A 23,775-nucleotide genomic window follows, 5' to 3' on the forward strand; every position below is an offset into this window, starting at 1 on the left:
CAATAAAATTTTCTCAGAGTGGCCTTTTTTAACCTTCTTTTGTATAATAATACAGCTTTTTTTTAACTTAAAGCTTCGGTAGCTTTAAATTAAAAAAAAAGAAACAAACACGAAACTTCAAAATTTTCGCATTTTCGGTATAAAAAAGCGCTAAATTAATGCTAAATCAAGTTACGAAAATGGTAATCTGGCCATACTGGAGCTAAAATCACGTAATTCGTTGTCAAATTCGCTGAGAGCCAAGTGACGGGACCACGATAGGCGCCATCTCAGTATTCTTTCCATCATGCAAAATGCTAAACATTTTTAAGAATCTATTTTTGCATTCGAATAATGACATTGAGGCAGCATTAAATCAAGTATGGCCCAAACGAGATTCTGTTGTAGAACTAAGTGCATTTGGGAAAGAATTACTGCAAAAATGTGCAACGGTGCCTATGCCTGAAGCGAGCGAAATTCGCATCGAAAATTTCATAAAGGCATCGTCAGAGTTTCCACTGAAGGTACATATGTGGGTGGGTGTGTGTATGTGCATGTACGCTTTTGTATGCAGGCAGTAATCAAATTGCGACTTTGCTTTTAGCAACAGGTTAGTAAGCAACTGATGTTTATTATTTTTTTTTTTTTGATAATTTTTATGCAGTTCGGCACGGATACATGCCGAGTGATGAGTCAGCCTAAGGAACGTTATACAGAGATTGCTAAACAAATCGCGTCTGCCTATCCGGTAATTCACGAACGTGTGTTGGGATTGTATCTGGCATTCTTGGAGCACAAATGCAAATATGGTATGTGTAACTCTCTCATTTGCTGATCCCTTAAGCTGTATAAAAAATGCAAGGGGGTTATCTATCATCCATTAGTATCTCATGGTAAACTTAGAGTCTTGGAACCATTCTTCTCGAATTAATATAGACTTTCAGTTCGAAGTACATGCCTATTACTAATATCTTCTTATAAATACATCAATAACAACGACTTTACCTGGACTTACTGTTACAACAGCAACAATAATTTGACGCTTGATGGCTTATCGCAGTGCCATTGAAATGACATATTTTTAGTAACACGAATTTTCCAACGTTCTCCTTCAGGTACCAATATTGAACGCGCTTTATATGATGGCATGAAGTTAACAGCTTTGGTACAACGATTGCTGGAGAAGCGCTGTGTCTCGTTTGTGGGTCCCTTGGACCATTATTTGTTAATTAATGGTAAAACAGGCTTAGGAAAGTTTTATGAAGTCGGTACTGTCGATGAAGAGTCGCCACTAATACTAAAAGATGTGCTCAGCTATGACGAAATGAAGGTAAATAAAGTTGGTTGTTAATTTTTCTAAAAACAAAATTGCACAATATTTCAAAAACTTGAATTTAAAATGTATGCAACTAGCCTATGATTCAAGTATTATTATTCAATAATTTATCAAGCTGCCAGACTAGAGCAGTATTTTCCAAGCGGAAGTTTTTGCTGTGGGAAAGTCGCGGAGCTAGCCTACACAAGAACAAGAAAGAACTCAATAATTAATATATACATACGTCGACCATCAAGCAGCCATAAAAGCAATAAGCTCATATTGTATTAAGTCCAAAAATGTTGAACGGAACAGGGAGACCATAGAAAAGCTAGCCGCAAAGAGTGTAGCCTTCTCTATCTATTGGGTACCTGGTCACAAAGGCATTATGGGAAACGAAATAGCAGAAGTGCTGTTATTGAACAAAAGAACGGCATACTAAAATCGCTAAATATGGACGACTACGTGCTACTAATGACAAAAAACCTACTCAATTCGTACTTACGCTCTCGCGAAAAGGCTGCAGAACTATCATACAGGGTTTGATTGAAAAGTAATGAGCCTTATTTTTTTCAAGCAGTTTTATTAAACCTTTTGGTTTATACAACTAATATTCTTCAAAATACGACCCTTGAGCGTCAATACACCGCTGGTAGCGGTCCTTCCACTGCAGGAAACATTTTTTAAACTCATCCACCGGAATCGCGTTCAATTCGGCTGTAACAGTTTTTTGGATCGCCTCGATGGAGTCGAAACGCCTCCCCTTCAGCTTTCTTTTCAGGCGCGGGAACAAGAAAAATCCGGAGGGGACAGGTCTGGGCTGTAGAGAGGGAGGGAAAGCACCGGAACCCCCATCTTGGCCAATGCAGAGGTGCAGAGGAAGGCGGTGTGCGCCGGCGCATTGTCATGATGAAGGGTCGAATTGTTGACGAGTTCGGGCCGAACCCGGGTGACGCGGTTTTTCAGCCGAAGGAGCACTTCTTTGTAAAATGCCGCGTTTACAGTGCTTCCTGGAGGTGCAAACTGTTTAGCTTTACGCAAAATTTGATCGAGTAACTTTTCGCCACTGCACAATCCTTACACACTTTTAAAACAGCATTCACGCGCGGAGCCATGTTGACTGCACCGCTTTTGCCAGCGAACTGGGACCGGTTTCTAGTGGAAGGGGAAGGTCCAACGATCATTTTCCCCCACCAGCCGATTCGGTTGATCGCTTGGCAGACGCTCCGCGCGGGAAGGCGCATTACTTTTCAATCAAACCCTGTAGGTATGCTGACAGGTCATAATCTATTAGCTGCAAGATAGGGATTGCAAACACGGACAAATGCGGGAAATGCAGAGAGGATGTTGAGGAAACTTTAGAACACCTTCTGTGCGTTTGTCCGACATTATTAAATGCCTCGGAAGCCCACTGTTTGAGGGTCTGGAGACCGTCTCAAAAGCGGATTTCCCAGCTCTGCTTAGATTCGCTAAAAGCGTTGATATTCTACATGATGTCTACTTGCAGTATTCATAGAGGTCGCTCTGGTATCGCTGGGGACCAAAAGGTCTATGCGTGGCTTAATGCCAACCAGACTAACCTAACCTATTATTGAATCATGCAGCTAACTTTCTCTACGATTCTAATTTTTTACTTTTCACTCTGCAGCTTTCCGCCTTTCTATCCATTTCATCCTATACCGAATTCCTAAACGATGGCAATCGTAAAAATGCTGGCATTTTTGAGACGGATAAATCGAAAATTGAACGCGAAGGCCTCATTATTGGCATAATCGGTGCACGCTTCCAAGCACGCGAGGCAATGGACTGGCAAGATATTATTATCAGCCGCGAACAGAATAAGAAAGAACGCGGTTATGGTTATGCGATGCAGGCTGCCAAAAACACAACAAATCCCGTTGTGGGTTATCGCCGCATCTGGACCAGCTTCTATGAGCAACAAGATGTTTTATATGAAAATGTGAATACACAGAACACACCACGTTTCTACCACATTCCACATACTAAATTCATTTTCGATAACGCAATGATGAAGAAGCGGAATGCCATATCTTTCGATACACTTTTGTTGGAGGCAAATGCTCGTGGCAATATCGCTAGCAAACAAGTGTACCTGCACGTGGTGGGCATTGGTCTAGGAGCTTGGCGCGCTGTTGAGCATCAGGGTAAAATATTTTTGGAAACCTTTGGTGAACGCTTACAAGAACTGCTGCCATGCTTGCCTCATATTTCTGTTGTGCACTTTTCATATTTTGGCATGTCCTCTTGGGCCAATCTTGAAGATGGTGGTGTCATTGCATCGGCAACACATCCTGATGGCGGCATTAAAACATTTCTGAGTAATCGAAATCCTGCGCAGAAATTGGTGAGTTAGTGAAGAGCGAATGCATAGGGCTGCTTAAGACTTTTGTGTTATTATGTATGCATTTCAGGCACCGAAATTCGAAAATATGCTTGTTGTGGAATCGTATGCTTGGGATGGCAATGCTTTGCCAGGCAATGAATTTTGGCATGTGAGTGTAGTCATTTTTATTTGCGGTTTGTGATATTTTAATTTGCATGTACATTTATATAACCACTTTTAGGGCTCCCTCACATCTTCCAGTGATCCTGCAGCCGCCTGCAGTACGCTCATCACTGAGCTACACAACCCACATATAAATACAAAAATGGTTAATGGCGCAAATTTGCATGTGGCATCAGATCGCTATGGCGTTTTGCATATTTCGGAGTATGCAAAGAAAGTTTTTATGGAGGAACTTGAATAAGCGAGTCACATTGTGAGCAGCATTATTACTGACAATAAAAACTTACAATTATTCTTCGCATAACTTAATGTTATTGAGTGCTTATATTTATAAAATATTGTATACATATATTTGTTTGCACGTCTTACCAAAAGTATTAATTACGTAAAAAATATTGTAAATAAACATAGTATGCATATGAATGTATTTATTATATTGAGATGTATATTGTTTTATGAAAATAAAGAATTGAAATTGCCTAAACCTTCAAATTATATTCCTTGTGTCATCTCTTTGTGCGAAATTTGGCATCGGAGGACTCCCGAATTTTGTAAACTATTTCCTTCTTTTAGAATGTTTTCTAGATAATTTTGCATTTTTTGAATTACACTGTGTGACAAAAAAAAAATTAAATATACTTTTATGGAGACCTAGCACAACTTGTGGCTATAGAAAAACTAATGGTATAGGAGAAATTTCCAATACACCCCCAAAATCTCGTTTTATGGCCATAAAACCGTTTTTCAGTAGGTTGATGTGAAGAATCACTCCTAACTTCGCCAATTTCCATCCGATTTCGAATTTGTTTTTTTAGTTCGAAAGAACAAAAACAAGCCTTTTTGACAGTGTGTTGACAATTTTTCTGAAATGACAACTGACGAGACTGTAGACGGAAGTATTATATTTGGAATTTTTTTATTTTTTCTCAATTTTTTCAACTTTGACATAATTTTTACGATATTATCCGATATTGAGGATTTTTTTTAGTACACTACTTTTATAGTAAATTTAATTTTGCATCGAATGAGCTCTATTTGACTGTAATTGAATTAAAATTAGTAGAGTTGTGTGAGTTTTAAGATTTTATTTTTTTTTACTAATTTGGTATGTAGGCATCGAAGCATGAAAATGAAAACAAGCGTCATTATAAACACATACTATTTATTGGAGTATTGTGCAGTGCAGCACTGTACGGTATGGTACGGTGCGGTACGGTGCAGTACACAACGGAACTGGTTCCAAACTTCAAAATGCATTGAAAGCGGCCCTTTGGAGTTTAGTATGGTACGGTACATTTGTCATTCTCTTCATCAGTTTTGAATACTTCTCTGTAAGAAATTCGATCATCATCATTCATCTGAAGTCGTCATCAACTAAATTCCATTGTTTAAATCGAGAAGCGAGCGTTTCAGATTGTCTTCCCGATAGAAGTAAATCACGAGAAAGATCCTGAAAATCTGAATTTGATACAATGTGTCATTCTGAAGACTTAGAACCAGACGGAAAGTACTCTTCATCATCAGGTTTATTGTTATCAGTTTGATCATCACCAGCAATGAGTTGAACTTCCTTCAGTTCCTGCAGTTGAGTCAATCATATCGTCCAAGACTACGGGGTTCTTAACAGTTGCAACATCAGCATACTTTATGTGCTTTCGAGCTTTATAATGATGACCGTTTACGTCCGTTTTATAAAAATAACAATCATCTGGTTTATGATAAGGCTGATGATGCCACATCATCGGAGAATATTGAGAAATTCGACTTTTCTGGCAACGTTTTGATTTATATCTCTTGAATTTCAATGAAACAAACAATAAAACTTTGACGTTTTAATAAGGTTAAATTATAATAACAAACTTCTTTTGTTAATCAATGTACAGTGTGAACTTTGGTACACTTGGGAGCTTTTTCATATTTCTATTGAAAAAAAAAATGTGTGATAATATGTCAGATATTTTCGTAAGTTTTAACCAGTTCTGTTGTATGCAGTACAGTACATATATACTCCAATAAATATTACGTATCTATAATAACGCATCAAAACACGTCCTTATTCCCATTTAGCGTAAGTTATACCTACATACTATAATATCGTAAAAATTATGTCAAAGTTGAAAAAATTGAGAAAAAAAATCCAAATACTTCCGTCTACAGTCTCGTCAGTTATCATTTCAGAAAAATTGTCAACACACTGTCAAAAAGGCTTGTTTTTGTTCTTTCGAACTAAAAAAACAAATTCGAAATCGGATGGAAATTGGCGAAGTTAGGAGTGATTCTTCACATCAATCTACTGAAAAACGGTTTTATGGCCATAAAACGAGATTTTGGGGGAGTATTGGAAATTTCTCCTGTACCAATCACTGTCGCACAGTGTTATTAGTACTACTATTTGGTCGTAATGCACTGCTTTCTCTGATGTTGTGATGATGAAAATTGAGGGCTTCTTGAACTTGAACAGGTAGTCAGAGGACCGAAAAAATTATGATTTTCAATATTTTTTTTTTTTTGCAAGTCAATTACTTTATTTTACAAAAATAAAAACATAGTATTAATAAATCATATTTCGACTTGACTTAAGCAAAATTAAAAAAAAAATAACAATTGCAAAAGTTATCGCTGTTTGTGTGGACCCCATTTCTCCAGAAGTCCCTTGCGGTGATCATCACAAGTCGTAGGAGATTCATCTAAAATCAGTCGGGCAAGAGAAATAAGTTTTATTAATAGATAATTTTGTCCCTGATCGAAGATTTTTTTTCCAAATTAACAATATTGCGACCTCAGGAAATATTTTTCAGATTTTCGAGAAAACCTCCGACAATTAATTGTTAAAAAAAATCGAGATTTAAAAAAAAATCCTTCATCAGGCACGAGTTTTCTATGTTTTTCAAAAGCAGTATACATTTTATTGAAATCTACCAAGCGGTTTTGAGAAAAACGCATATAAGTTTTGCTGGAACGCTATGGAGTGCCCAAGCGCCGTTGTTAATTGTTGAATAGCTCGAAAAGTAGTTATCGGATTCACTTCAAATTTTCACACAATATTTCTAAGATATTATACTTTAAGAAAATGCAAAAAACAATCCACTTTTTTGAAAATTCTGAATACTTCTAATTACTTAAAAATTTAATTAAATAGTTTCATTTTACAATTATTGCGGTTCTATATATTTTTTGTATTTTCGCAATAGCTATGAAACCTTAAATGGAGTTGGCTTGGATTAGTTTGTTGTCTAATCAAGAAACACAGTGGGAGATCACTACTTAAAGCTGTTAATTTGTGAATCGCTACGTAGTATCAAAGTAGTTCCGCTGACAGCTAAAATCCATTCTTGGTAACCCGAGATGTTCTTACATAGCACAACTTTGCGATATTGCAGTCTTCAGTACTCATCCAGCGGTTTTTGAACTGGTCTGAAGTCAACCGGTCCAACCGTCGTCCATAGGTTGCAAAATATGTATACCCTCTCACGATCTTTGTACAAAGATAACACAACGAGTATATGCTGCCAGTTCATCAGATATACAATATCCACTTAAGTATGCATAAGTGAATCTATTATATTACTATCGCGCAATTTAAAATCGATAGGAAGTTCTGCCACCCAACTTCAGCGTTCCACCCCACTTCAAACCATTTGTGAATAATTTACCTGCACTGTTAAGTGAGGAGAGTGTCAAAGGACATTGATGTGTCTCTAAGTTACGAAGGAGGTAAGTCCAAAACAGAGAACATAAAAAATTTCTAAAACATATACAAAAATAAATTGATAATAAACATGCATCGGAAGTCGTTTAAAAAATGAACATAAACGGTAAAGCAAAATCATTTAGTTGGCAAACCGATATGTGAGCCATCAGCTGTTTTAACAAAGTACACAGTCCAAAAGTTGTTTACATTTTGGTCCACCACCCACCCACTATGCTTTATTTACAAATATTTCAGTGAGTAATCCTACTCGGTGAAATAATATATAAAAATAGCTAACATTATTTCCAGTTAAGAAAAGGATGCGTAGTTGCCTAAGTTTATATATACTTCGGTAATATTATAATAATAGGAAGAAAGAGCTTCGATCTACAATATCTACTCAAGGGAATTAACATGATACTGCATAACATATTGGACTGTATGTGGAAATATAGTGTGTGTGTATCTGTAAGAAAATGCATGCAACACTTAGCATTGCTCCATATGGAAAAGCTTCCACTGAAGTTAATTCCTGTTACGCAGTTTGTTGATACGGTATAAAAAAATGTTAACTAATTTTTTCAAAAAACCGTGCATCACTCAACAATGTTTTTAAATATAATCAAAAAATTGTTCAAATCAAGCGAAAGGAATTTTGACGATGACGCATTGAATGAGTTTTGGCCGACAGTCGATGGAGGTTTTCCGTTAACTGAATTTGGCAGGAAATTGTTGCAGAAATGCACTCAAGTGCAAAAACCAGAAGCAAGCGCAGTTGACATAGACAGTTTCATGGATCAATCATTGAGCTTCCCACTGAAGGTGTGTGGGTGTGGTACTGATAAGTGTGGTAGATATTTATTGAATTTTGCATTCTCTACAGTTTGGCAGGGATACTTGCCGTGTGATGAGTCAGCCTAAGGAACGTTTTGCAGCAATCGAAAAACAAATCGCTTCTGCCTATCCAGTAATACATGAACGTGTTTTGGGATTGTATTTGGCTTTCTTGGAACACAAATGCAATTATGGTGCGTAGTATTCACATTCGCTATGAATTTAGCAACCTGGAGAAAGAGTTTCTAACAAAAGTTAACAAAAATATATTTAGATTTTTTATAAGGGAACCTGGAACTTCACAAAAAGCAATCATCAATTATCTGAACGCTACAGGTATTTCTAGGTACAGGATGTAACAAGAAATTATATGCATCAAACGCCCTTTAGTAGTGGTTGTTCATATGTGCCCATCTCAAAAATTGAATTTATTCAACGTAACGGTTCACTCACAAGTAACTTAATTACACATCTTCAATATTCAGTTTTCAACTTTTGATTTCAATGAACAACAGAAACATGCTAAATTTGTATTAATTTTATAAAAAAGAACTTGGCTTTTCCTTGACCTTACAAAATTCTCAATATCTCGTCTCCCTTAAAATATACATTCGTCATATTTATTTTGCAGGCAACGATCTAGAACACGCCGTTTATGTTGGCATGACCCTCACAGGTCTCGTACAGCGATTACTAGAGAAACGTTGTGTCGCCTTCGTGGGTCCACTCGATGACTATCTGCTTTTAAAGGGCAGGAAGACAATGGCAAATTTTTTCGATGTAGGCACAGAAGATGAGAAGACGCCATTGTTTTTGAAAGATGTATTGAGCTATGACGAGATCAAGGTAATCAAATTATATCCATTTTAATAGCATTAAAAATGTAAATATTTAAAAACTTAACTGCATTTCTTTTTATCAGCTCTCTGCCTTTCTTTCGGTGTCATCGCACACGGAGTTTCTCAACAACGGTAGGCGTTTTAACTGTGGCATCATTGAGGAGGATAAAACAAAAATCGAGACTACTGGCGTTATAATCGGCATTATCGGTGGTCGCTTCGAGGCGGAAGACGTAATGGAATGGCAAGATATAATGATTACGCCAATGCAAAATACAAAAGCGCGCGGCTATGGTTACAACGCCAAAACCGCAAAGAAGGCCAACAAACGCAGCGTGGACTATCGCCAATTATGGACGCGTTTTTATGAAGAACACGATTTAATTTATGATAAAGTAGAAAATATCGTGTCACCTCGTTTCTTTAAAGACGAACGCACACGTTTCATTTTCGACAATTTGGTGATGAAGAAACGTTACGCCATCACTTTCGATACACTGCTTCTGGAGGCAGATGCGCGAGGAACTGCCGCGGAGAAACAAGTATACCTGCATGTAGTCGGTATTGGGTTGGGTGCTTGGCGTGCAGTAAAACATCAAGATAAAATATTTTTGAAAACATTTAGTGAACGCTTGAAGGCACTTTTGCTGCATCTGACACATATTTCGGTGGTGCACTTCTCGAATTTCAGACCTTCGTCTGCGGAGCCTCATCTCAGAGATGGTGGATTGTTTGAAGCGGAAACACACCCTAACGGTGGTATCAAAACGTTCATACATGATCGTTACCCAGCGGAAAAATTGGTAATTAATTTCTGAAGATTTTAAGTTTTCTTCTATAATTTGCAACTGCCACAAATTGTACTAGGCACCGGAGTATGAAAGAATGCTAATAGTCGAATCGTACGCCTGGGATGCAAATGCCTTGCCAGGCAATGAATTTTGGAAGGTGTGTTAAAATGATGCAGTTTTATGTAATTTCAATGTTAACTGCTTTTTACCCATAGGGCTGGCTTACAAGTTCCGGTGACCCTGCCGCCGCTTGCAGCACGCTCATCGCAGAACTGCATAATCCTCACATCAATACAAAAATGGTGAATGGCGAAAATTTGCATATAGCTTCAGGCAGATTTGGTGTATTACATATTGCTGAGTATTCCAAAAAAATTTTAGAGCAAAAGGCTTAAAGAATGTCTCGCAATTAGTTATACATATTAGTGCGGTTTCTGTAAATTTATGTTGTGTATGTTAACATGTTAATCTGTGCATATTAAGTTGTGCTAATGTATAGATATGAATTAAAATAAATAATTGTTATGTAGCCTTTTACCATAACTGTAAACCGGAAAATAAAAATAGCGTATTTGAAGGCTTCCGGCTTTTGAACAGCCAACCACGTTTTAAAAGTAGTTGGCAAGGCATATCATCAGCGGTTGCGTGTTTGGCAAATTATGATTTAATTCCTTTTGTGCATTTCAACAGCTACCAAATTAATGCATTTACGATACCTAATAGTTTTAATAACTTTTACGGTGAAATAAATTATAGAATTGTTAAAATAGTCGTAAAGCCAACAACGCTACGTTAACATGAAATTAAATGTATTCACGCTACTAGAGCTCTTTCTCTCATACTGAGTGTACGTGAGTGAAATATTTTTCTCGCAGTGCTCAGGCCAAGTAATTAAAAAAGAGGAATTAACAAGAATTACGTGTACTTAAACAAACCCGTTGTGAAATGAGAGAATGCAATAAATTGCAATGTTAGAGTATGGCAAATCTTTATTTAAGGTGGGAAGTGTATGAAATAAGTACAAAAGTACTTTTTAACTATCTTCTATAAGTAGAAGGCCCGAAATAATAAAACAGAAATAATGTGGGCAGCCACTAAATCGCTTCTTTGGCGTATAATTGCACCTGAGGAGGGCAAAGCAGCTGTGCTTGGTGTAGAGTATAATACAATATGGCCAAAAGATAATACAGCTGTGAGACTGACTGAATTTGGGAAGCAAATGCTACAAAATTCCACAAAAGTGCATAAGCCAAATGCGAGTCAAATTGACATTGAAAGATTTATGGAGAATGCAGCCGGTTTTCCTTTGGAGGTTTGTGTTATTAATTACTAGTTGCTTAATTTAACTACTCAAAGAGTAAACATTCATCTCTTACCCTCAAAGTTTGGCACCAACACATGTCGTGTGATGAGTCAACCCGTGGAACGTTATCCAGCAATCACGAATCAAATCGCTTCTGCCTACCCCTTAATACATGAACGTGTTTTGTACTTATATCTAGCATTCCTGGAATACAAATGCAAATATGGTATGCACTAAATTATTTAAAAATTTAAAATTTTCATTTAAACCCAGAAACCGCACTTTTATCGGCAGGCAATGACATTGAACGTGCAATTTATACAGACATGACAGTTACCTCATTCGTGCAAAGATTACTGGAGAAACGTTGTGCATCTTTTTATGGTTGCATAGATAAATACTTACTGGTCACTGGAGAAAGGGGTTATGGGGGATTTTGTGAAATCGGCACCAGTGCCGAAAAAGCGCCAATGCAGCTAAAAGATGTGTTGAGTTATGATGAAATTAAGGTATGAAAAATACCAACAAATAAGTAATTAGTTTGAATTGCAAATTGTATGATAATATTGGTATCTTCATCAGCTCACCGCCTTTCTATCGGTGTCTTCACATAGCGAATTCATCAATGATGGTAATCGTTATAATGAGGGCGTTATTGAAGTAGATAAGTCCAAAATTGAACAAGAAGGTGTAGTTATTGGCCTAATAGGGGGTCGCTTCCAGGTAAAGGATGCTATGGAGTGGCAAGATATAATGATTACTGCCACACAGAATACTAAAGCAAATGGCTATGGCTACACGGCCCTGGAAGCAGAGCAATCAGACAGTAGCTTTGTCAACTACAGACAATTGTGGACACAATTTTATGAAGAACAAGATTTAATCTATGAAAAAGTTAAAGCACTGACTTCAAAACGCTTCTATAAAGGGCCTGATTCTAGGTACATTTTCGACAATTTAATGATGAAGAAACGCTATGCGATTTCTTTTGATACACTGCTGCTGGAAGCAGAAGCACGAGGTGCTGCTATTAGCAAGCAAATGTATATACACGTGGTCGGTATAGGCTTGGGTTCATGGAGAGCGGTGCCGCAGCAGGAAAAAATATTTTTACAGACTTTTGGCGAGCGTTTACAAGCGCTACTACCTCATTTAACACACATTTCTGTTGTGCACTTTTCATATTTTGTTATGTCCGCATGGGCAAATCTGCAGGATGGTGGGTTCATTGCATCGGAGGCGCACCCGGAGAATGGCATTCGAATATTTATGCACAATCGCAATCCCTCACAGAAACTGGTAAATTCCTATTTTGAAATATATTCCATGCAAGAGTATGATCTAAAAAAATATTTTCATTAATTAGGCACCTGAATTTGAAAATATGATGATAGTGGAGTCATATGCCTGGGCTGGCAACGCTTTGCCCGGAAACGATTTTTGGCTTGTAAATCAAAATGATTATTTGTGCATTGTATTATATAAATTTATGCACTATTTTTCATTTTTAAGGGCGCTCTTTCCTCTTCCGGTGATCCTGCCGCCGCTTGCAGCACGCTGATCTCTGAGTTGCACAATCCGCGCATCAACACTGAAATGGTTAACGGTGAAAATTTACATATCGCTTCGAATCGCTATGGCGTTTTGCATATAGCAGAATATTCAACGAAAATTTTAGAACAGTAAATAGTACAAATATTTTTAATAAAATTACTTACATATTTCAAACACACAAACCTTAGTGCATATACCGTGTGATAAATTCTTTTTTCCCTAAATGTTGGTGCTTTTTGAAACCTAAAGTTGACAACATTGGGTAACCGCCTTGGTGTCGTTACACATCGGTAGTTCCGGTAGAGTAGGCAGCTGTTTTCTTTCCAGAGGTTCCAGAGGTCCAAAGGTTTTCTTTCCAGAAGGTTTTGCATGCATAACAGAAATAAACATTTAATTTGTGATCCACAATAACTCAGTTAACAGCTTTCCAATTACAAAATTTTCACGTCTTTGCATTTTAATTATACTTCAAGTTTGTCAATAGTTGGCAACGCGACTAATCAGCTGTGCTGAATTTCATCAGTCAGGTGGGAACTTGTACTCCCGATCTGTAAATTACAAAATATCTTTCTGTCCCACTTTCCATTTCAAAGGAAGTGAAAAAAAAACAATCAAAACAAATGAACGAAAGAATCCAAAGCATAAAGCAAGAAAAAGTTTGAATGTCGTCACCACTGATATCCCCATTGTGAAATTACAAGTAGTGATGGAGTTGTGTGAAGCGACGCTATGCAATAAATTACGGCGCGTACATCAAATATGTTCAGTTGGCAAACGAGCATAATCGTTACAAGATTAAGTAAGAGGTAAACTTAAAGGCGTATAATTAGCGCTTGAAAATTTACACCACTAAAAACAAGGAAGCGCTAATAAATAAATTAATATCCAAGAATTCTTTATCAAACACAAGACGCAAGAAGTTTACGAAAATTTCGGCAACACAAAGGAAATCTGATTTTTAACACCACCATCCAATATTTCAAAACTCAACCAAACATGTCTGTGTTCGGCGCCGAATTTGATGAAGTTTGGCCAAAAACCGGCTCGACCATGGAATTAACCGATTTTGGGAAAAAGTTGTTGCATAAATGCTTAAAAGTGGAAAAACCAGATGGGAGTCATATTGACATTCAAAGTTTCATCAAAAAGTCATCGAAGTTCCCTGTGGAGGTAAATTCGCATGCACAAAAATTTAGCGTAAAAATACCGACAATATAAACAATTTATTTTCCACCTTAGTTCGGCACCAATACCTGTCGTATCATCAGTCAGCCGAAAGAGCGTTATCCGGAAATTCAGAAACAAATCGCTTCTGCCTATCCGATAATACATGAACGAGTTTTGGGCTTATACCTGGCTTTCTTGGAACATAAATGCAAATACGGTGAGTAAATGGAGTTTTGCCAAAAAATTACATACGCAGCTGTTGATTAGCATTTCACAATGTAATGTAAATGAGTAAAAACAAAATTTGTCAAGTGGACATAGTTTAAGCGGTTGTTGTTGTTGTAACAGCATAAATATTCCCCAAAATTGTTTTGGGAATGCTGCTGAAGTGGCAGTCCTTGACTGGAAATAAATTCGGATCGCTGCTGTAATTCTGGATTGATTTTGTGTAGGTTTCTGTGGTACGCATGATTGTACACACACATATACATACTCGTATGTGTGTGCATATGAGTGATGCGCGGTTCTTTCTTTCACGATCAAATGAATGACCGCTAACAAGTCTTTTGAACTCGCTTTGTGGTTATTGATTTCTCTATATTAGAGATATTCGCTCATTTTTACATATACGACAAAAACAAAAACAAACAAAAATTTATCTTGTTGATTACTGCAACTCGGCATGTTAAACTCTGTTATTGATGTGAATTTATGGTTGCTTGGAAAAGCATGTAAACTTTTCTTAGAATGCAGTTGCTTGCAAGACAAATTGAATTCGTATTAAAAAACATTAAGAACTAAGATTTCAAACAAACATATAAAGCGTTTTTCAGTAAGAGCGCTTCAACTTTTTTTTTTTTGAATAAAACACAAACGGTTTGACTGTTTTAACTAATTTTTTTTTTATTATCGAGTTTGAACATATACATTTAAGTATGAAATTCGATTTCTTTTGCATGACCACCGCGTGCACGTTTTACGAAGTCCAATCGTTGAACCCAATTTTCGACCACTCTTTTGCATAAATCGGCCGAAATTCCAGCAATTTAACGTTCAATATTGGCTCTGAGCTCACAAATCGTCGCCGGCTTGTTACTGTAGACCAATGACTTCACATAACCCCAAAGAAAATAGTCTAGAGGCGTCAAATCACACGAGCGCGGCGGCCATTCGACCAGTCCATTTCTGGAAATAATGCGCTCATCGAACTTACTCTTCAATAAAGCAATTGTAGCGTGTGCTGTGTGGCTTGTGGCCCCGTCCTGTTGAAACCACATGTCGTCTAAGTCCATACCATTCAATTGCGGCCAAAAATAATCGTTTATCATGTCGCGGTATCGATTTCCATTCACAGTAACGTGGCGATCGTTCTCGTCAACGAAAAAATATGGGCCAATTACGCCGCCGGCATGTAAACCGCACCAAACAGTGATTTTTTCGGGATGCAACGGTGCCTCATGAATCACGTGTGGATTGCTTTCTGCCCAGTAACGCATATTTTTCTTGTTGACAAAGCCATTGAGCCAAAAGTGAGCTTCATCACTGAAGATGATTTTTTGGTCGTAATGCTCTTAAAGTAGGAGCAACAGAACGATTATTTTCATAAAAAATTTGCACGATTTGCAATCGTTGCTCAAGTGTGTAGCGTTCCATGATGAAATGTATACTAATGAAGTTTACAAATGACAAGCGAAAAATAAAAAATATTGCGTCGTTCGCCTTCCCTATCGGAAAAAAGTTGAAACGCACCTATTGAAAAACGCTATATGTATGTGTCGGCGCATACCGAGTTTGTGTGTGTGAGGCTGTGGTTTTGCGCGTGTCGCCGCATGTCGAGTTTGTGTGCGTGTGGTTGTAGTTTTGGATATTTCACATTAATGACAATTTCATCATTATTGTGATATTGCATCAGCCTCTAATTGTGTTGTGATTGGTTGCTTGTATTTTGTCGCTTTAAGAAGTACCGTTTTAGCGGGGCACCAGCGTTCTGACGCTGTCGCCGAGTGTGGTTCGATGGTATTGGCCTCGGGTGACGGTCAAGCATTGTTTGACAAGAACTTTATATGTGTGCGTGTCGGCTGATTGACGCTAATAGCCCCTGGTGACGCTCAAGCATGCATGTCCAGCAGGCTTATATGTGTGCGCGTCGGGTGACACTCGTTTTTGCTTCGTGTCACACATACTTGTTGTCGGCTTTTGCATGATGAAAATCAAAAATTTTAGATATTAGCGTCAAGCACCCGACACGCACACATATAAGCTGCAGAACATGCATGCTTGAGCGTCACCAGGAGCTATAATATCTAAAATTTTTGATTTTCATCATTCAAAAGCCGACAACAAGTATGTGTGACACGACGACACCCGACTGCACTAACACACACAAAGCTCAGTCAAGCATGCTGGACCGTCTCGCGAGGCCATATGGCCTCTGGTGACGGACAAGCATTGTTTGACAAGAACTTTATATGTGTGCGTGTCGGCTGATTGACGCTAATATCTAAAATTTTTGATTTTCATCATTCAAAAGCCGACAACAAGTATGTGTGACACGACGACACCCGACTGCACTAACACACACAAAGCTCAGTCAAGCATGCTGGATCGTCTCCCGAGGCCAGTAGGCACAAGGAAGAGAGTTCAGACGCAAGTCAGTAGAATTCTGAACTCGAGTGCGAAAGAAACTCACTGCGCTGAGATGAACAAGAATATTAGTGACCCGACATATGCATAGAATTTCTAAGTTCTCTGTTACATATACAGTGGCTCACAGCTTATTTCGTGTGCCCGTTTATCAAAATAAAAAAGTTTAGTATTTTTGTATAAACTTTATTTAGAAAAAAAACTTAAAGGTACATTCAAAGATAAATTATTTCTTGTTACAAACATACATAAATAAACTTAAATTATTTCTTCTTAAGTAATATATTTACAGCAAAATCAAAATTATAAGTAAATCCACGTCACACCTTATTTCGTGTGCTTAACCAAACTGAAAAAACATGATTTTTTTTTTTAATTTATTAAGTTTTTACTAATCTAATATTTTGTAGGGTAGCCTTTTTGTTTTAATACAGCTTTTAACCGGGATTACATGGAGCTAACAAGTTTTCCAGTGTATTCAGGAGATATTTTCTCCCACTCCACTTGCAATGCTGTTTTTAGATCTTATTTGTTGCTTATGTTATGTTTTCTAATTTTTTGATCTAGAATATTTCATAAATCCTCAATTACATTGAGATCAGGTGATTGTGCTGGCGTTTTTACCCCATGAGGGCAATTCCATATAAGCCACCGTTGCACTAATTCCGACTTATGCTTCGGATCATTGTCCTGATAGAACCTGAACCTGTCCCGAATGCCTAATTTTTCAGCACTTTGTAGTAAATTATTTCTTAATAAATTCAAATAAACTGTTTTATCCATAATTTCGTCGATAAAAACCAAGTTTCCGACACCAGCTGTTGACATGCAGCCCCAAACCATTACATGGCCCCCACCGTGTTTTACTGTACCACGCAGATTCTTCGGGTCCAGCTCCGAGTTGGGCTTACGCCAAACGAAAGACTTTCCATCGGAACCAAAGAGGTTGAATTTGCTTTCGTCGGCGAAAATAACGTCATTCCAAATGTTTGGTCTTTATTAACATGGTTTTCGGCAAACTCTACCCTTAATCTTCTGTTACGCTCATTAACAAACGGTTTGTTTCGAGCTGTACGACCATGGATTGCGCAGAATTCTTCTTATGGTTTCAGGATTATATGACTTACCAAGTACTTTTTCAACCTCTTTTGTCAAAGCTGGCGCACTAATTCGTGGGTCTTTTTTAATTTTTCTTAATATCCACCTTTCATAAGCTTCTGTAAAAATTTTGTTTGGAGCTTGGCGGCCTTTGTCAACCACTCCTTTTTCACGAGAAAAGCGTTGAATAATGTACTGTACTGCGAAAGTACTTAAATTTACAATTTCAGCAATTTTTTTTTGCGACTTTCCATTTTTGTAATGCGTAATCACTAATACGCGCCTTTCAATCGACATACGACGACCCATCACGGTATTTTTAAATTAAGCTGGACAACCGACTACTTTCAATGTGTAAACTAAAGGATATAATCTAATATACTATGCAAAACAAATTTCCTATAATTGCTAACCGGTTTACTGGCGCCGATAACGGTAAAAGTGAACACACGAAATAAGCTGTGACGTCAATTTACCTAGTATTCTGTTTTTGTTGTAAATATTCTACTAAAGCAGAAAAAATTTGAATGAATTTATACATGTTTGTAATTAGAAATAATTTATCTTTGATTGTGCATTTAAATTTTTTTTAAAGTAAATCAAATAAAAATAATTTTACAATTCTTTAGTTTAACATACAGCCACACGAAATAAGCTGTGAGCCACTGTACATATCTACCAATTTTCTTTTCATTGTTCGGAGGTCTGTTATATGGAAGAAAATGTTCAACGTCATATGCAAAAAAAATGTTAAAAAATCAGCACGATTATTGAGCAACTTGAGACTAACACTTTATCAAACTAAAACTGAATGGGCTATAAAACTGCATAACCAGAAGTTTTCTACAAATTCTAATTAAAAAGTTGGAAATTTTAACGACAATTTTTTTTATAGCTATACAATTTTTGTGAATTTTGTACAAAGTTTGGGACTTTGATTTATATGATTTTTTTAAATATTTTTTTTAATACAAACATAGATACAACATAAAATACATAACACTGTTTATTGACACTGCATTAGTTACGCATAAACTAACGAGCAGTACAATTTTGGTAACATAAAGACAATTTTGTGAACAGATTTTCATAGTCCCTTCCTTAAGTTAACAGCCATCATGCCAGATAAACGGTTGATTAGACAGGGCTAGTTTACTGGGGCGGTAGCCCTTGGTCGGGGAAAAACCCGAGTCATTCCGGTAACGTAGAACCGGCTGCCATGGGATGTTGCAGATCATGTGGTTTAATTTGATGGAGTCGTCGGGTTAGACCTGAAGTGTTGATGAACTCTATACAAAATTAACAAAAAAATTTACCTTGAAACATATTGCGAATATTGTGAAAAGATGAAGTGACTTAATTATGTGAGCGCAAGTGTATATCTACGAGTTTTCCCCCTTTATAAGAGCGCAATATTTAAAAATAATTTGAGAAATTGTTAAATGGAAAAAATTGAAGAAAAAAAACTTTCAGGCAATAAACGCGAACTTGAACTCTATCAAAACTTGACACTGACCGATTTTGTGCAACGCCTGTTGGCGAAGCGCTGCGTTAGTTTCTTTGGTAAAAACGACAAATATCTTTTATTGTCACAACAACGCGGCTGCAGTGGATTCATGGAGATTGGCACCGATGCTGAGAAACCGCCCCTACTTCTGCAAGATGTGCTCTCCTATGACGAGATTAAGGTAAGTCCTATATATCTTAATTACTGTGACTTTCAACATATTCACTCGCCTCTTAAACAGCTTTCGGCATTACTCTCGGTTTCTTCACACACGGAGTTCCTCAATGACGGCAATCGACAGAATTGTGGTGTCATCGAACGCAACAAATCACGCATTGAAACAGATGGGGTCATAATTGGTCTGATTGGTGCACGTCTAGTACGACGCGATGTCATGGAATTCCAGGATATCATAATTGCCAGCAAACAAAATACCAAAGAAAATGGTTACGGTTTGCCGGCTGCTGCCACGGCTAATACGCGACCAGCCGATTATAGGCGCGTATGGAAGGAGTTCTACGAGGAGCAAGATTACCTATATGAACAAGTGAAAATAGATAACAAACGCTTTGGCAAAGCGCGCGCTAAAAACGACATATTCGACAATGTGCTGATGAAGAAGCGTTACACCGTCTCTTTTGACACGTTGTTGCTGGAGAGTGAGGCGCGCGCTGCCGCGGCCGGGAAGCAAGCATTTTTGCATGTGGTGGGCATCGGCTTGGGTGTGTGGCGTGCAGCGGAGCAGCAAGAGAAAATCTTTTTAGAAACATTTGCACAGCGGTTGAAGGTGTTGTTGCCGAAATTGCCGCATGTGAGTGTGGTGCACTTCTCGTGGTTCCAATTGAGTGAGTGGGGCGATTTGAAAAATGGTGGCGTTTATAAGTCGAAAACACATCCTGATGGGGGTATAAGGACTTTCCTATCGAAGAGAAACCCGGCCGAGAAGTTGGTGAGCGCCAATGTGGTAATAATATTGTTTGTTTGTCTTACGTCTATGAGAAGGTGAACGGGAGTACTTGGGATAGTACTTTGTTGGCTGTAAGTGGTGGAGGTCTTTTTAGAGCTAATTTGATTAACTTTATACATTTCATATAGGTATTAGTTAGATCAGATTAATTTAGCTGGCCAACACTGAGTTTGCGTAGATTAGAACAGGTCGCATATACAAATATTTTTTATTTTTACTATTTAATTTTTAGAAATCCCTCATACATGCATACATATTTATTTTATTCTTTTGTCGTCTAATTACACTAAGTATACCTGCAGAAATCACCTGAACTGGAGAATATGCTGCTGATTGTCTCCTACGCTTGGGACGGCAATGCATTGCCAGGCAACGAATTCTGGATGGTTAGTTTAAACATATTAATTACCTGAGTTGATTACTTTTGAATGCCTTTTTTCTGTTTTGCAGAAAATGCTAAAATCGACCGGCGACTCCTCCACCGCCTGCAGCACGCTCGTCACCGAGTTGCATAACCCGCATATCAATGAGGAACGGGTAAATGGGGCCAATTTGCACATCGCTTCCGAACAGCATGGCGTGTTGCACATAGCCGATTATGTTAAAAAGTTCTTGGAATGAGACCGAAATTGGGTGGATGGCTGATACATTTGACAAAAGGGCGCAAGCATAGAAGCGAAGCATAGTGAATTTCAATATTTTTCCTAAAATATTTGTATTGTGTAATACTTACTATAAGTAAATAGGTATATTTATTGTAAATTAATAATTTTGTAAGTTTAATTAAAAACTGTTGAAAAAATTGAAAAGTGCGTCTTACTGTATTGGCTAGAGATTTTTGGTAGACACAGTGTAGCCACATGCAATAATAGTTAGTTTACGATAGGGGCTTACGCTTGTTGCTGTAGTTGCATACAAAACTCGAAGAAAAATCGAAGAACGTTCAACGAATACAGCTACAACAATATCATTAAGCATTATCCTTAAGGAGTAAGCTACGGTGCACTAGATAAGCCTCGTTTACTGGGCCGGCAGCCCTTGGTCGGAAAAATCCGAGTCATTCTAGTAACGCAGAACCGGCTGCCATGGGAATGACTTTGGCCCAACTGCGTTCTCGGTACTGTGGCAGACTAACCGCCTACCAACACAGAATCGACACCGACATGCGAAGGCACACCGCACAACACTAACCACCTGCGTTCTCTCTACTGGCGGTTCTTCGTAACCGGCACTGCCCGGATTTACATCCGGCCGAGGACTGTCACTTCAACAGCATTCCCCGTATATGTATGCGGTATGTTTATACTGCTACAACAACAACAACATTAACCACCTCTTCAAATGCCGCATCAAAGCTACTCACCTAACACCTCTCTACCTGTGGACCCAACCTGTCGAAACAGCACGTTTCCTGGGTCTACCTTTAGACAAAGACGGCAGGTAACTAATTCGCACTGACATGGTTAAGTAAGCTGCTACAACAGCAACAACAGTAATAAAATCCATTATCCTTAAATTTTGGAGCAACGCTAATAAAGCGCCAGTTTTTGGCTGGTAATGCAGAGGCGAATGCCGTAAGGACGATCCACATGCGAGTACTTTTCTGTGTTAAGGAGCTTATCTCAAGCAACTTACGGTTCAATGAAGTATCCTTGCAACTGATAATCTCTGGCACCTTCTTATTCCTTTTCTCTTTTCTAAGCTTTACTTACCTTTCGCTTCGTTTTCAAAGGCAACGATATTGAACGCGCAATCTACACTGAGATGACACTCACTGACCTGGTGCAGCGCCTGCTGATAAAGCGTTGTGTGGCCTTTGTCGGCAATTCCGATGATTATCTCTTGATAACTGGACAAATGGGTTTCGGTGGATTTCACGATGTCGGTACCAGCGCTGAGCGCGCGGAGTTAAAACTAGAAAATGTGCTCAGTTATGATGAAATAAAGGTGAGTCTAGACAGATTACTCTCGAAAATAGATCTTAAAGCTGATTTATCCAAAAACCACAGCTCTCGGCTTTTCTCTCCGTCTCTTCGCACACTGAATTCCTCAATGATGGGAATCGCTTTAATGCGGGCGTAATTGAAATGGATAAAAGTAAAATTGAAGTGGCGGGTGTTGTCATCGGCATGATAGGTGGTCGCTTCGAGGTGATGAATGTGATGGAGTGGCAAGATATTATGATCACGCCCATGCAGAATACCATACAGCAGGGCTATGGCTATGCAGTGGGCGAGGCAGCGCAGGCGAACAACAACAACAATCGCATTGTCGGCTATCGTCAGCTGTGGTCACGTTTCTACGAAGAGCAAGACAAACTTTACGAAAAAGTGAGCCTGTTGGATACGCCCCGCTACTTCAAGGTGCCGCACACTGATTTCATATTCGACAATGTGGCAATGAAGAAGCGTTACGCCATCTCTTTTGACACACTGCTGCTAGAGGCAGACGCGCGTGGTGTTGCAGCGGACCGACAGGTGTATCTACATGTGGTCGGCATCGGGTTGGGCGTTTGGCGTGCGGTGGAGCATCAGTGTGAGATATTTTTGGAAGCGTTTGGTGAGCGCTTGCAGGAGCTCATTCCGCGCTTGTCGCATGTAGGAGTAGTGCATTTTTCGCATTTCCACTCAAGCGCTTGTGGTATACTAAAGAATGGCGGCATAATTGTAGAGGAAACACATTCAGCTGGTGGCATTAAAACGCTGCTGAGCGATCGTAATCCTGCGCAAAAGTTGGTAAGTGGTTGGAGAGTACTTTTTTTGTTTTTGTTTTTGTTTTGTTTACTAATCACTTGAATTGCTTACATGATAGTCGCCGGAATACGAAAATATGCTTGTAGTGGAATCTTATGCTTGGGACGGAAACGCTTTGCCAGGCAATGAATTTTGGATGGTGGGTTGTGCTATTTTTGGTTGCTATTGATAATTGATTTTTTTTTTATCTATTTCATAAGGGCTCTCTGAGCGGTTCGGGTGACCCAGCTGCTGCTTGCAGCACCTTGATCACTGAGCTACACAATCCGCATTTAAACTCAGAAATGGTGAATGGTGAAAATTTGCATGTGGCCTCAGATCGCTTTGGTGTTTTGCATATTGGAGAATTTTCCAAGAAATTTTTGGGGCAAACTTTAAACTAAACCAATTTTTAATTAATTTCTTCTAGTTCACGGCCCAAAAGGAAAAAGTGTATAATAAAATCTACTGGAAATGTGAGGTGTAGGCAAATAAATTGAATTAAATAAGAAATGTACATATATAAAAATGCTACTGAATTAAGAAATGAATAAATAAATAAATAAATAGGTACTATTTTAATATGCGCGTATTTTCGCTTGTAAAAATTTAAAACACAAGCAGAAATGTTACGCCGCCAGTTGAGGTTATGTTATGTGAACGGCTCAGACTTATTCCACTCCAAGCGCTGTTGCTCCAGCAGCAATAACCAAAAGCATTTGTAAACACATACCACTACCAAATAAAAAACAAATACCACTACATTACTACAAAACAAAAAAAAATATAAAAATTCTCTAAATAAATTTATTACTGCCTCGAAGAGAG

The 23,775-nt window shown here is 38.2% G+C and overlaps 4 protein-coding genes across 8 annotated transcripts; all 4 read left to right on the forward strand.

Annotated features, from left to right (window-relative positions):
* Positions 1-244: 244 nt before the first annotated feature.
* On the forward strand, positions 245-4,248 carry LOC129236810 (uncharacterized). 2 transcript variants are annotated; one of them, XM_054871048.1, is made up of 6 exons: positions 245-503; positions 644-788; positions 1,095-1,309; positions 2,943-3,659; positions 3,727-3,807; positions 3,880-4,248. In XM_054871048.1, exons 1-6 carry the CDS (start codon positions 294-296, stop codon positions 4,060-4,062), a joined length of 1,551 nt encoding a protein of 516 aa, XP_054727023.1. In that variant the 5' UTR covers positions 245-293; the 3' UTR covers positions 4,063-4,248. The 2 variants fall into 2 exon arrangements, with proteins under 2 accessions (XP_054727023.1, XP_054727024.1); XM_054871049.1 differs by lacking the exon at positions 245-503 and adding an exon at positions 505-589.
* Positions 4,249-7,966: 3,718 nt separating this feature from the next.
* LOC129237973 (uncharacterized) lies at positions 7,967-10,524 on the forward strand. Its single transcript, XM_054872979.1, has 6 exons — positions 7,967-8,334; positions 8,396-8,540; positions 8,978-9,192; positions 9,269-9,988; positions 10,053-10,133; positions 10,192-10,524. Exons 1-6 carry the CDS (start codon positions 8,119-8,121, stop codon positions 10,369-10,371), a joined length of 1,557 nt encoding a protein of 518 aa, XP_054728954.1. The 5' UTR covers positions 7,967-8,118; the 3' UTR covers positions 10,372-10,524.
* Positions 10,525-10,572: 48 nt separating this feature from the next.
* On the forward strand, positions 10,573-13,020 carry LOC129237972 (uncharacterized). Its single transcript, XM_054872978.1, has 7 exons — positions 10,573-10,974; positions 11,031-11,288; positions 11,361-11,505; positions 11,574-11,788; positions 11,862-12,578; positions 12,646-12,726; positions 12,792-13,020. The coding sequence occupies exons 1-7, from the start codon at positions 10,945-10,947 to the stop codon at positions 12,963-12,965; spliced, it is 1,620 nt and encodes a 539-aa protein (XP_054728953.1). The 5' UTR covers positions 10,573-10,944; the 3' UTR covers positions 12,966-13,020.
* A 328-nt stretch (positions 13,021-13,348) lies between these two features.
* On the forward strand, positions 13,349-23,529 carry LOC129237664 (uncharacterized). Of its 4 annotated transcripts, none has more exons than XM_054872538.1 (7): positions 13,349-13,639; positions 13,724-14,003; positions 14,073-14,217; positions 21,948-22,162; positions 22,225-22,950; positions 23,027-23,107; positions 23,169-23,529. In XM_054872538.1, the coding sequence occupies exons 1-7, from the start codon at positions 13,593-13,595 to the stop codon at positions 23,349-23,351; spliced, it is 1,677 nt and encodes a 558-aa protein (XP_054728513.1). In that variant the 5' UTR covers positions 13,349-13,592; the 3' UTR covers positions 23,352-23,529. The 4 variants fall into 4 exon arrangements, with proteins under 4 accessions (XP_054728513.1, XP_054728514.1, XP_054728515.1 ...); XM_054872539.1 differs by lacking the exons at positions 21,948-22,162; positions 22,225-22,950; positions 23,027-23,107; positions 23,169-23,529 and adding exons at positions 19,215-19,429; positions 19,490-20,212; positions 20,518-20,601; positions 20,666-21,024; XM_054872540.1 differs by lacking the exons at positions 21,948-22,162; positions 22,225-22,950; positions 23,027-23,107; positions 23,169-23,529 and adding exons at positions 19,215-19,429; positions 19,490-20,197; positions 20,518-20,601; positions 20,666-21,024.
* The last annotated feature ends 246 nt before the right edge of the window (positions 23,530-23,775 follow it).

Source organism: Anastrepha obliqua, chromosome 2, assembly GCF_027943255.1.
Source record: "Anastrepha obliqua isolate idAnaObli1 chromosome 2, idAnaObli1_1.0, whole genome shotgun sequence".
NCBI lineage: Eukaryota > Metazoa > Arthropoda > Insecta > Diptera > Tephritidae > Anastrepha > Anastrepha obliqua.

What these genes read in the sequence shown, in the direction of transcription:
- LOC129237972 (XM_054872978.1), top strand. Translation starts at nt 10,945, where the DNA reads ATGTTAGAGTATGGCAAATCTTTATTTAAG. An exon ending in CAGCCGGTTTTCCTTTGGAG is followed by an intron (nt 11,289 to 11,360) that starts GTTTGTGTTATT and finishes TTACCCTCAAAG; the next exon opens with TTTGGCACCAACACATGTCG. An exon ending in CCGGAAACGATTTTTGGCTT is followed by an intron (nt 12,727 to 12,791) that starts GTAAATCAAAAT and finishes TTCATTTTTAAG; the next exon opens with GGCGCTCTTTCCTCTTCCGG.
- LOC129237973 (XM_054872979.1), top strand. Translation starts at nt 8,119, where the DNA reads ATGTTTTTAAATATAATCAAAAAATTGTTCAAATCAAGCGAAAGGAAT. An exon ending in GGAACACAAATGCAATTATG is followed by an intron (nt 8,541 to 8,977) that starts GTGCGTAGTATT and finishes TTTATTTTGCAG; the next exon opens with GCAACGATCTAGAACACGCC. An exon ending in CAGGCAATGAATTTTGGAAG is followed by an intron (nt 10,134 to 10,191) that starts GTGTGTTAAAAT and finishes TTTTACCCATAG; the next exon opens with GGCTGGCTTACAAGTTCCGG.
- LOC129237664 (XM_054872538.1), top strand. Translation starts at nt 13,593, where the DNA reads ATGTTCAGTTGGCAAACGAGCATAATCGTTACAAGATTAAGTAAGAG. An exon ending in GTTACAAGATTAAGTAAGAG is followed by an intron (nt 13,640 to 13,723) that starts GTAAACTTAAAG and finishes TTAATATCCAAG; the next exon opens with AATTCTTTATCAAACACAAG. An exon ending in TCAGTTATGATGAAATAAAG is followed by an intron (nt 22,163 to 22,224) that starts GTGAGTCTAGAC and finishes CAAAAACCACAG; the next exon opens with CTCTCGGCTTTTCTCTCCGT.
- LOC129236810 (XM_054871048.1), top strand. Translation starts at nt 294, where the DNA reads ATGCTAAACATTTTTAAGAATCTATTTTTGCATTCGAATAATGACATT. An exon ending in CGTCAGAGTTTCCACTGAAG is followed by an intron (nt 504 to 643) that starts GTACATATGTGG and finishes ATTTTTATGCAG; the next exon opens with TTCGGCACGGATACATGCCG. An exon ending in TCAGCTATGACGAAATGAAG is followed by an intron (nt 1,310 to 2,942) that starts GTAAATAAAGTT and finishes TTCACTCTGCAG; the next exon opens with CTTTCCGCCTTTCTATCCAT.